Source organism: Drosophila guanche, unplaced genomic scaffold (assembly GCF_900245975.1).
Source record: "Drosophila guanche unplaced genomic scaffold, DGUA_6, whole genome shotgun sequence".
NCBI lineage: Eukaryota > Metazoa > Arthropoda > Insecta > Diptera > Drosophilidae > Drosophila > Drosophila guanche.
In genome coordinates this window covers 1,011,655-1,022,307 of record NW_022995750.1, presented here as the reverse complement: position 1 = coordinate 1,022,307, position 10,653 = coordinate 1,011,655, and the positions used below count along the sequence as shown (strand labels likewise).

The 10,653-nt window shown below is 44.2% G+C and overlaps 2 protein-coding genes across 2 annotated transcripts in view; both read right to left on the bottom strand.

Moving 5' to 3' along the window:
• Positions 1 to 4,402: 4,402 nt before the first annotated feature.
• LOC117586388 (chromatin-remodeling ATPase INO80) overlaps positions 4,403 to 10,653 on the bottom strand; it is a 38,131-nt gene continuing 31,880 nt past the window's right edge. The window contains exons 15-16 of the mRNA XM_034276419.1: positions 6,069 to 6,392; positions 4,403 to 4,683 (exon numbers count right to left, since the gene is read on the bottom strand). Coding sequence (XP_034132310.1) covers positions 4,418 to 4,683; positions 6,069 to 6,392 — 590 coding nt within the window. The 3' untranslated portion in view covers positions 4,403 to 4,417. The remainder of the gene's footprint in view (positions 4,684 to 6,068; positions 6,393 to 10,653) is intronic.
• Positions 9,647 to 10,584, bottom strand: LOC117586529. Its single transcript, XM_034276662.1, has one exon. The coding sequence runs from the start codon at positions 10,547 to 10,549 to the stop codon at positions 9,761 to 9,763; it is 789 nt and encodes a 262-aa protein (XP_034132553.1). The 5' UTR covers positions 10,550 to 10,584; the 3' UTR covers positions 9,647 to 9,760.

The window sequence follows — 10,653 nt, the reverse complement described above, 5'->3', positions numbered from 1 at the left end:
TGCGAATTTAATTGAATTTTTGTGAGTCTGGGAGCTGGAATTAAGTTACTGAAAGATATTCCACGAGAAAGGACTGTGAGGAGACGGCATTTCCAAGGGCAATGAATCTAATTGTGTAAGCTGTTTCCTTGCCACCAAATGAGAACGTTTCTTGAGTCCTTGTGCCACCTAAAAGTAGGCAGTAATGATCGAATCCTCATAGGGGAATATGTCCTTGAGCAGAATGGGCAAAAGGCCGAATTTTCGCGAAGTTTCTTTACTTTTCCCAATTTAGATCATTCTAAAACATAATCTGATGCATCTTTTGCTCTCTTTCTCATATATGTGGCTGGTTAAACACCATTCAATAGTTCTCTTCTGATCACTAATAAAATGTACAAAAAAAGATATAAACCAAATGTCCATTTCCCACATTAACGAAATACAAAAATGCCAGATGCCCGCAACAAGTTTAACCAACTTAATTGACTTTTTGTAGACAATGATGCTAAGCAAAAAAAATACAAATATAAAACAAGAAAGCAAGTGCCAGATTAAGAAAGTCGCGAGAGCAAATACACTTGAATATTTGAGGGAAAATCAGGGATAAAGACTGGCTAACAATGGAAATATAAAGTGAACTCGTACCTTAAAGGGGTGAACATTTTCTAGAGCATAAAGATCACTCAAAGTATTTTAAATGGTGATATTTTGCTGCCTCTTAAGTGCATTTTGCCACACATATTCTTCTAGTTAGTTACCATACCCTTCCTAAAGTGTATCCCAACAGTGAACCCCAACTAATTCAATAATGAAAACATATCAATAAACACAAGACGCAGCTGTGGACAAGTGACTGCTTGGCCTGGCCTGTGTACCGTCCTATCCTGCTCCGCACTACTCTGTCCTGTCCCGGCTTGGCTTTCAAAAACACTATACACGAGCTTCAGAGAGATGCCCCGAGAGCAGGCAACAATTTGTGCAAAAAATACGACTACTCGAGTACGTGTAAATGTGGATAAAAACGTAGAAACGGAGCTCAGAGCTCTGAGCAGCGCAGCATGTTGTCTGACAGGAGTTGCAGGAACAAAAAGCCACAAGCCAACAGCAGCCAGCAACAATAATTAAAAGAAAAAATTTAATTGATGCATTAAAGAGCTGGCAACGTGTTTTCCAGCTCGGTTGGGGCCAGTTTTTTCGTACCAGTCCCTGTCCAAGATGAGAGCCTCTGTCTCTGCACTATTTTTAACTGGCAGAATGAACCTCCAAAGTCCCCATTGGAGAACCCTAGCACAGCGTATGAGGAGATCTCATTATGTGAGTGGCAGTCCTGGCATGTTGTTTCAAATATTTACATTAAAATTGTTTACATTTAGTCTCTGGTCTGTTCTGGTCTGGTCAGGTCTGGGTCTGGGTCCGATCTTGGGCGGTTGATCTGATCTCTCTTTAAAGTAATTTTACAAATTTTTGGAATTTTTGTGTTGGAGCTAAAAACAAATGACTGGTGAAACGAACTTGCAAAGATGTTTGCCTGTCACTGTAGTAGATCATCTTACTTCCGCATCAATAATGGCTCGACAATGCCAACAGCCGCCTAAAAAGCAATCAAAGGACAGCTGCGCCACTCCACACACAAAGTTTGCTCTAAGATATGTTGCCCCTGCCCTGTCCTGCCATTATGTTCTTTATACAGGACATGACTTTGTCTAAGATAAATTGAATTAGAGACGCCAAACGCGCACAATTCATCATCCGAGAGCAGCGCACACATGATAGATAGTTGTTGGAGGGTTTGTGCGCCGAAGAGCGCATAAAAAAGGAGAACCAAAGACGAGCACTGAGAAACCGAAACCCTCGTAGTAGGAGTAGACATTTTAATTTTCCCAAAAATAGATTGCCAGATGAATGGATAGCATGGATGCTTGAGGGTTTGTTCTGGCTGCTGCTTTCTTCTTAGGGATCTTAAGTGCCAGGGGGAAACTGGAGCAGGCAGCGGGGAAGTCTGATCCTTAAGCCGCTCTACAGATGCGTAGGCTGCATCGAAGAAAGGAGTAGCCCAGATCTAGAGTTTCCCCTTCTTCTTATCCTTTTTTGTCTGTTTTTTGTTGGTCTATTTTTTCAAGGTGTGGCCACGCAATCTGCGCCGCTTTATTGTCTTGATTTATGGTATGGCACGGGAGGGAACTGCGTCTTGGCCGGCTTAAGCAGCGAAAAGAAAAGGATTTAAGTCGGGCTTCTTGCGGCTTATTAGTTGCGCTGGCTTAAATCACATGAATGGGTTTTGGGTTTGGTTTTTGGGTTGTGCCTGCTGCGCCGGCACACGGAAGCAGCTGCTACTCTTTAATCCTCAGGACTTGCTCCCACCTTCCGCTTTGGTCGGCAGCCAGGATCACAGCCAGAGCCAGGCGAGAGACGCGAACCAGTTAACACAACTGTCGCCAACCGGCTGCTGCTGGCGGCTTTTCAACAATTTTCTCTTCCTGCAACGACCACAAAACAGCAGACGACAGACAACAACGATTGAAATGCTGTTTGTGATTTTTAATTGAGAAAAAGCAACGATAAAAGGGGTACAAACTATGATCGAAGCTTCTTTACTCTATTTGTCATGGAATAAATAAATTGGCCAAACTCTCAGACATCCTACCTTTCTTATTATAACCATGGACATAACACATACTCTTCTAGGGCATCAAAAATCCAACCGTCTGCTGTGTAGTTCGGCTGCTGGCTGCTAATTAATAAGCGTACTGTCTCCTCCCGCCCGCTTATTGTCGGAGGCAAAGACTACTTGCTGCTTGGGGCAGGACCGACGCATTGCTCTCTCATTGCACTCCGGGCATAAATGCACACTTTTAGCATTTCTCGGATTCCCCAGCTGTGGCGCAAAACGTGCAGCCTTATGACAGCCTTCCTTCCCAACAACGACAACGACGATGACCACGACGAACCACTGAAGGCAGAAGATCAACAGCTAGGGGGAGAGAGACCAAGAGAGCAACTGCAGAAAGGAAAACGAGTTGCCTGCTGGAATATTAAGAATTGTCATATCGAAAAGTCAGAGGGGTATTCAATGCCAACTGGTACGGGAAGTCACAGTGCGAGTGGCATTTAGTGATATTTGAATGCTCTTACAACGGATTCTACATACATTGAGCATGGAAAAATATTGTTAAGGTAAATATAGCCTTCAGTTGGATTCACATAACCCCACTCTAAATTCCCCAAATAATGCCCAAGACTCACTCTCTTTGTAGAGTATTTCCTACAATTGCTGACCAACGGCTTTATTGAGTGACTTTGTATTGATTTCTGTATTTTTGAGCTATTGTTTATGCCTGAGAAGCATGTCCTGTTTAAATAGAAGCTCCTAGCCTTGTAGCCTTTTGCTGTATTCTCTTAAAATTATAATCATCTATAGAATACATGACTTTCTGTATGTCTGCGGAGGAATCACTCGCCGTAACTAATTACCATACGATTTTTTTGGTGCTCTTTCCCACCGACATTTTTGTCTAGCTTTTCCTTAATTTAATTACAAGTTTTATTTGGCTGCGTTTGTGTTTCTTTTTTTCGGTTTAATGTGCTCCCAACTTCGGTGTTGATTACCGACAGAAATTTGTTTTCTAATGATTTTTATTACACATCTAATTTGGAGGGGTTTTTGTCTACAATTATTTCAACGGCTGATGCGTGAATATGTTTGTATCTCCTTGGGGTCTGCTCTGTCCCTACAAGTGTCAACGGAAACGCCTTAACAGTTTTACAAGTTCATTAATTTATGATTGCAAATGTAATCAAAATGTAAGATGGTGGATACACTACCTGCCTGCTAATTAACAAAATATCACTCATATAACTACAATTCTACAAAATTCTTCAAACTACAAAATACACCGGTGTCTTGGGCTATCCGCAAGGCGTACAGCGGAGCAGTTGAATTCCGTGGAGGCAGTGCAATTCCGGCACAGGTCCAAAAAAGGGCACCCATCGTTGTAGACATGGAGGGGCGAGACACGCAAGGATTGGCTGCTTGTTTTGTTCATTGCAAATCGCAAGAAGGTCGCCAATATATACGATTTCCGCAGCAATATAATCATACATAATCAAACATTTTCGATGCAAAACGGTCGAGCATCAGGCGTTGTATCGCCAGCCCCAATTCGAGTATAAGAATTCCAGTGGCACAAAATGTTGGATTCAACAATAGTTCAAACGGGTCTTTACAATTTATGCACCCAATGGCGAGACCAAACTTGGGTTTGTGTATCCCATTGCCAAGCCGGATCGTTATCCAATCTTTGCCAGACAAGCGAAATTCATATTTCCCGCAGTGACATACATCTTTCACAGCTGTGAGCCGGCTTAAGGTCAGTGCCAACAGGATACTCATTAAACAGTTTTTTATTTTATTTCAAAGATTTTTGTTGTAAATTATTCATGCAATGTTTCCAGGCGGCTTGGCCGTTGCTTGTGAGGCTGCAGCAGTCGTCTCGGCGGGCCCTTGTCCTGATTGCTGTGACTCTGGACTGCGGCCCAGTGGCACCAGCAGCGGACCCATGGGGCGGCGTGCGCGTGGTGCGCCACGTGTTCCACGACTTATAGGTGCCGGTGTCTTGGAGCGGGGTCGTCCTGGTCCGCGCTTAACGGCGCCCGTGGGCGATACGGATTGCATGGTGGGGCTCTGCTGCGGCGTTGGGAGATCTGTGGGGTAGCGTAGATATGCGTAAACAAATTAGTTAATTGACAAAAGGAATTATCGAAGCTAGAGTCTGGGCTGTACATGGCCAAAAACTTCGGGCTGACAGGACCAAGGATCACAGGCATAATTTCCATTAATTCCCTTAGCATTTGTTGCCGCACGTACACCATCCACAGTTGCATACAGACACTGCAAATCCTTGCATGCAATTGTGGTTTTTATAATTGTCCCAAGCCCAACCCTGCGACGTAGCCTCCGCCCCGTGTTACAAGGAAATTTATGCAACGTTGCGTATTTGCCAGTGCGATTATGTCTCCATTTTTCGGGCCAACATGCTGCAAATGTTGTTCCTGTCACGTGTACAACAATGCAACGCCCCTGTCCCTGCCCCTTCCCACCGGCTGCATCGTCTGGGTGTCTGCGTCATTTAAGCGGATTTATGCAATTATCATTTGTCGTACGACTGGAGTCCCCACCCGTCCCTGAAAATGGCCATATTTCGCCACAGTTTAAACACCATTTGTTTGACTTTAAATTCTGGACAGATGGGAAATTACATTTACTGGGAAATTATGTATTAAAAGTGGCAACGTGACACGTGTTCTAGGAGGGGCATTACGACTCTATAAATGAGTAGCTCAAAGGCAAGATGTAACCATAAAGCATGGATAGATATCCCCAGAAGGTTCGCGAAGATCTCACCAAGCAGTGCTGCAGATAAAGCCAGACAGATGTAAATCTTTAAGCAAATATTTGCCTTGACTTGCCAGAGCTGCATAAAAGGGGCAGAAAATGCTTGACAATTTTATCGTTTATTTGCTTAATTTTAATAAAGGGTGGGCAGGGGAGGAAGACTTTGAATATAATCCATTTTGGGGAGTGCGTTGAAATTGTCACGTACCACAAAGTGGCGGCGTTATTCCTGCGGGTTGTAATCGAAGCCAAGAAAAGTATCAAACAAAAAAGAAAACAAAAAGGGGGAACGCGGAACGGCAGATCAACCACAAAAGCAAAGTGCAGATAATGTTGCCCAAAAAATACGAGTAAGAGGACGAGTGCCCCGGAAAAAAGGCAACCGATAAACGTGATTATGACAAGCGATTACTTAGTGACAAGTGACACTCAATCGAGTGGATAAGAGAGGGGAGGGGGAATGTGGAGTGGTGCCACCACTTCATGGAGAGCCGGAAAGGAAGGGCAGCACAGTGCAGTGAAAGAAAAATAGGAAGAAGTCCCCGAATGTACTTCAGTTTTACTATCTACAAAATATCACAAAACTTCCATCAAATTATGGATTCAAGCTGCTCCTTTGATATACAAATTGTATTCATGTTCCTTCACAAATTCTCATTATCTTATTCTTTGTTTCTTTCAGTGTTGTTCTTACCTTCTTCATTGAGCGGCACGGGCGCATACTCGCCACCGCCACCGCCGCCGACTCCGACTCCGCTTACTTCCTGCTGTAGCTGTAGCTGTGGTAGGGGAGAAGACGTTCCTGATCCCGCTTCCCCTGCTGATCCTCCTGCGGCGGGGGACTGCTGCTGACCCTGCCCCTGCCCCTGACCCGGCGAATGCGTTGGCGTCAGCACGCGCTGCAGCGAGCCATGTCCGCCGCCCCGTCTCGTGCTGCCACGTGGTCGACCGCGTTTGGTGCCGCGCGGGTGGTGTCGCCGTCGCATCGGCGAAACGCCGCTCATGTCGCTCAGGAAGTCTGCAAAAAAAAAACAACAACAAATTATGTTCAGCTCATTATTGATTAATTGCGGTTAGAAAATTGAAGGAGGTTGATGGAGGTTGGCCCCTAAAAAACACAGCTGGCGTGTGAATCGAAGAACGAATGTATAAAAAATAACCCCGAATTTTGTTACATTTTATTACAATTTTCTGGTCGTTAAATGGGGGACTGTAATTATTTCTGTTGGGCAGCCTGATGCTTGATGAGGATCGGTGTGCGTTGATGTATTAGGGGATAAAGATTAGTTTGGGATATCAGCAGGGATATGACCATGTAAAGAGCAATAAGTATTAACTGAAAAAAATAGTCTTAAATATGGAATTTTGTAAATAATAGCTTTAATGCGAAATATGTTTTTCATCGAAAAATAAGAATTTTGATCAAAAATCAACATAGCAGAACTTTGTTTCGATTTTAGTATCAATTGTTGACTACTTTAAACGATAATTTCTTGTCTTACCAAACGTCTGCGATTCTCTTGAGGCCTTCAATGCCAACTAATTGATTTATCATTGATCAGCTCTCATCAGCTATCGAGCGATCAAACATCGATCATTTGTTGCCACCTCTAGCTGTTGTTTTTGGCGAAGATTCCACAGCGATAAGCAGCCCAGCACCCACTACAGTAAGCAACGTAACTATGCGGACAACTTTATCTATGCCATGACCATATATTCTCCCACTAACGTGTGGCATTTGATGCCCCAGAGACCAACCACGAAACCAAGAGCCAACCAGCAACTAGTTCAACTTTTTCAAATGGGACTCGCGGGGGGTAAGACTTTTTGCATATTTTAATTCGGCTCTACGAAGCACTGGGTCCTACGGTTTGCTCCCTAACTGTAAATTGCATAAATAAAACAAACGAAGACGACGGAGACGACGACGAACAGCATTCATTGGCAACAAAAGTTGCAATCTGCAGGCAGACGACAGCAGAGAGAGAGACACAGAAACAACACACGGGAGACAGACAACTGGTTGTTGGAGAGGAATGAGCTGGCTGGGGGGATTGTTGTGTTGTGTTGTGTTGTGTTCTGGGTCTGGGTTTCAAGTCAGCAAGTTCTTGGCGACATCGCCTGGCGCTTTGCTATTTTGGTATGCAACACACAAGTGCATACAGTCAGCAGCCAGCAGCATACAGCCAGTCATCATCATCATCTTCTAGCTGATCCCATATCATGATCGACATTGTCTCGACAGTGGAAGAGTCGATCATCATCATCATCATCGAGCGACATTCAGTGGAGTCGATCAGCATCCTTGTACGACAGTGTGTGGAAGAGTCATCATCATCGATCGACAGTCTATGGGTTCTTTCATCATCATACGACAGTCTGTGCAGTCGATCATCATCATCGTACGACAGTCAGTGGACCCGATCATCATCATACAACAGTCGCCAGAGGAATTGTCTACAAGCCACAGCTCAACATTTGTTGGCCCCAAAGAGGGACAGAGAAGCAGCTCTGCTAACTCTACACGTTTAATGATAGGGTTTACTTTTACTGTTACAACAAATAAAACAGAAACAAAAACAAAAACAAAAACGAGAACAGGAACAGGAACGGCAACCCAACAGAATGCAATGCAACAAATTATTGAACTGTAGCAAAGTTCAGGCTTTAGGCTTTCAGTAGTATTCAGGCATAAGTTTTATCAATAATATTCAATCCAAGGCCCAAAAGAGGTTTTCCTTTTCATACAAATATATTTTAGGTATATTTTTTGGGAACCTTGTTTTGACATGTATTTCGGTCAAACGTCGAGGCATTGCAGCAAAGACATCGAAAAAAAAAACGGCAAAAGTTTCGCTTTTTAGCATATTTCAGCTGTCATCGCGGGGAGTGCTGAGAGGAGGGAGTTTTTGGGGAATGGGAAAATGGAAATGTTGAGTGTGATATACTATAGAATTTTCTAAGGATAGGTCTTTGCACTGACATACTCCCAATCCAAAAGGAAATGCAGTTCAAAACTAATTAGAAATTAAGACAAATTGAGAACAATTATTAGACATTTTTTGTAGACTGAAAAGATGAATCTGAAGTGGAGTATTCCTCACCTTTCGCACACATTTTTCATTTACTCCTAAGAACTTTATTTTCCTGCACCAAAATTCCCAAGGACTCTTCGAAAAACCAGAAACTTTCGCCAAAAAATTCACCCGAAGAACCCTTTGCTTTCCGCCCCACAAAAACTATCAATAATAGGCATTTCCATTTCCTTTGCCAACGCTTTAGCTAGTTGTTGTAGTTGTATTTATGATTGTAATAAATATTTTCGCTTTTGTTTGGATTGTTGCTGCCGCCTGCCACGAGGGTTACCCGTTCGGAAGTTTCCTTTTGGGGCCCACTCCATGGATTACCAATTGGCACGAACACAGCAAACATAAACACACAGAAAAACTGCAGCAAAAATAAGTAAAACAGGGAAGTATAAAATAAAAAAGAACTAAAAAACAGGAAAGTAATAAAACAGAAACAGAAAAGAAACTGAAGGTAATGGCAGCAAAGGAAAGAAAAGAGAGAAGCAAATCTGGCGAACATAATCGGATTTTACAAATCATTCATTCAATTATCTAATTGATTTGACTGATGATCATTTGTGAACCTTGATCCTAGAGAGATCTGCAAGCTGCCTGCCAGCCTGCCTGGAGTTCCTTTGGAATTCTTTGGTGCTCAATGTGACGCATGTTTGTTACGCCTGATAAATGCAATGACTTCAGGGACAGGGCCAAACTCATCTTGGACAGCCTTTGCCACAGACACAGTCTCTCACCTTTGACTGTAATGCGCCTGCCCATGACTAAGTGGCTCTTACAGGGCTATGGGCTATGAGCTATGGGCTATGGGCTCTGGCCTGGGGCTCTTCTTCGCTGTCTGCTCTGTGACTGTGACTCTCCTTTGACTTTGCAGATTTTCAGGCTTAGATTACATCTCTGGTCTGGGCTACTGTAAGCCCATAAAAAGTCAAATAAATTGCAATTCTTATCTGTGTGTGAAATTGTTAATTTTTTAAGGGATTTGTTTCGGGGTTTATGTCCGCAGTCTGCAAATCATTTTGAAGACACGGCAAAGTACCCTTAAAATGGGAAGGAAACAAATAATGTGCAAAATCTAAAGCTGAAATTTCTGTGATATCTATGAGCAATAACCTTCGATGGCTAGCTTGTTCTATCGTTGAATTCCTTCACTATACTTTAAACACTAAACAAATAATAAAATATATAATAAGCTGCCGAATGTTGTGCCAAAATGTATAGGCAAACTTTATCAATGGATCAAATTTTGAGCGGATTTTGCGTTTGAAACTCCACCGATCGATCAGGAACCTATTCTATCGCATCACATATAGAAGTATTCAAATTCGCGACGTGACACCGGCCTGGACAGGTAGAGAAGACGTATCTGGTGCATGCGCCAGCCCTGGGCCGTGAACTTCTTACGCTTCGGCGGTGGCACATCCAACGGGTCAAGCGTGCGTGGCGGAATGGCGCAATGTGGTGGCCATGGTGGCATAACCTTCGGCCTGGCCAAGCTCACAATTCGCGGCGTGGGACGCCCCTTGAGCGCTTGCTTTCTGACGGGAAAACGCAACGTGGCCCAGAACTCATCCTCAATGTCAGAGTTGGGAAAGCAGCAGGGCATATGCGGAGGATCAAAGGGGCGACCCTTGTCGGGACGCGGCTGCTGGCCCCACACAATCATGGGGTTGTAGGCATTCACTGGGTAGACGTACTGGTGCACCTTGCGCTGCCTGCGCGCCAGTGGAATGGCCAGCTTCTCCATCTTCTCCAGCATGTCCAGATCGTCCTCATCGGCGACCTTTGGCTTGCCGCACGGCAGATAGTCCGCCTCGCACGGGATTTCACGTGGTGGCGCCTCGGGCAGCTCCTTGGGCATGGCTTTCGAGGATGCCCACTCGTAGAAGCGCTGCCAGTCCTTCTTCTTCATGGGTCCGGCCTTTTGCCAGGGCGTCAGCTCCCGCTCCACCTTCGGGCGCACTCGCACCCGTGGCTTGGCATTGCGCTCCACCCAGGCCATCCACGACGGCTGGTCCTTGTCGTCCGGCGACACTCCTCCATCGCCCTTACCCCCTGGCACCTGCGGCAGCCTAAAGTCCTCCTGACTCATTGCAAACAAATTATATTTCCGTAAGTGTTTCCTGCTGCAATTAAAATTTCTACACTAAAAATTTTTTAATATATTTCAGATAATATTTTTTGGGTTGTAGTTTC

Bases quoted from the DNA above. Each gene is read 5' to 3' on its own strand.
- LOC117586529 (XM_034276662.1), bottom strand. From the start codon at position 10,549: ATGAGTCAGGAGGACTTTAGGCTGCCGCAGGTGCCAGGGGGTAAGGGC.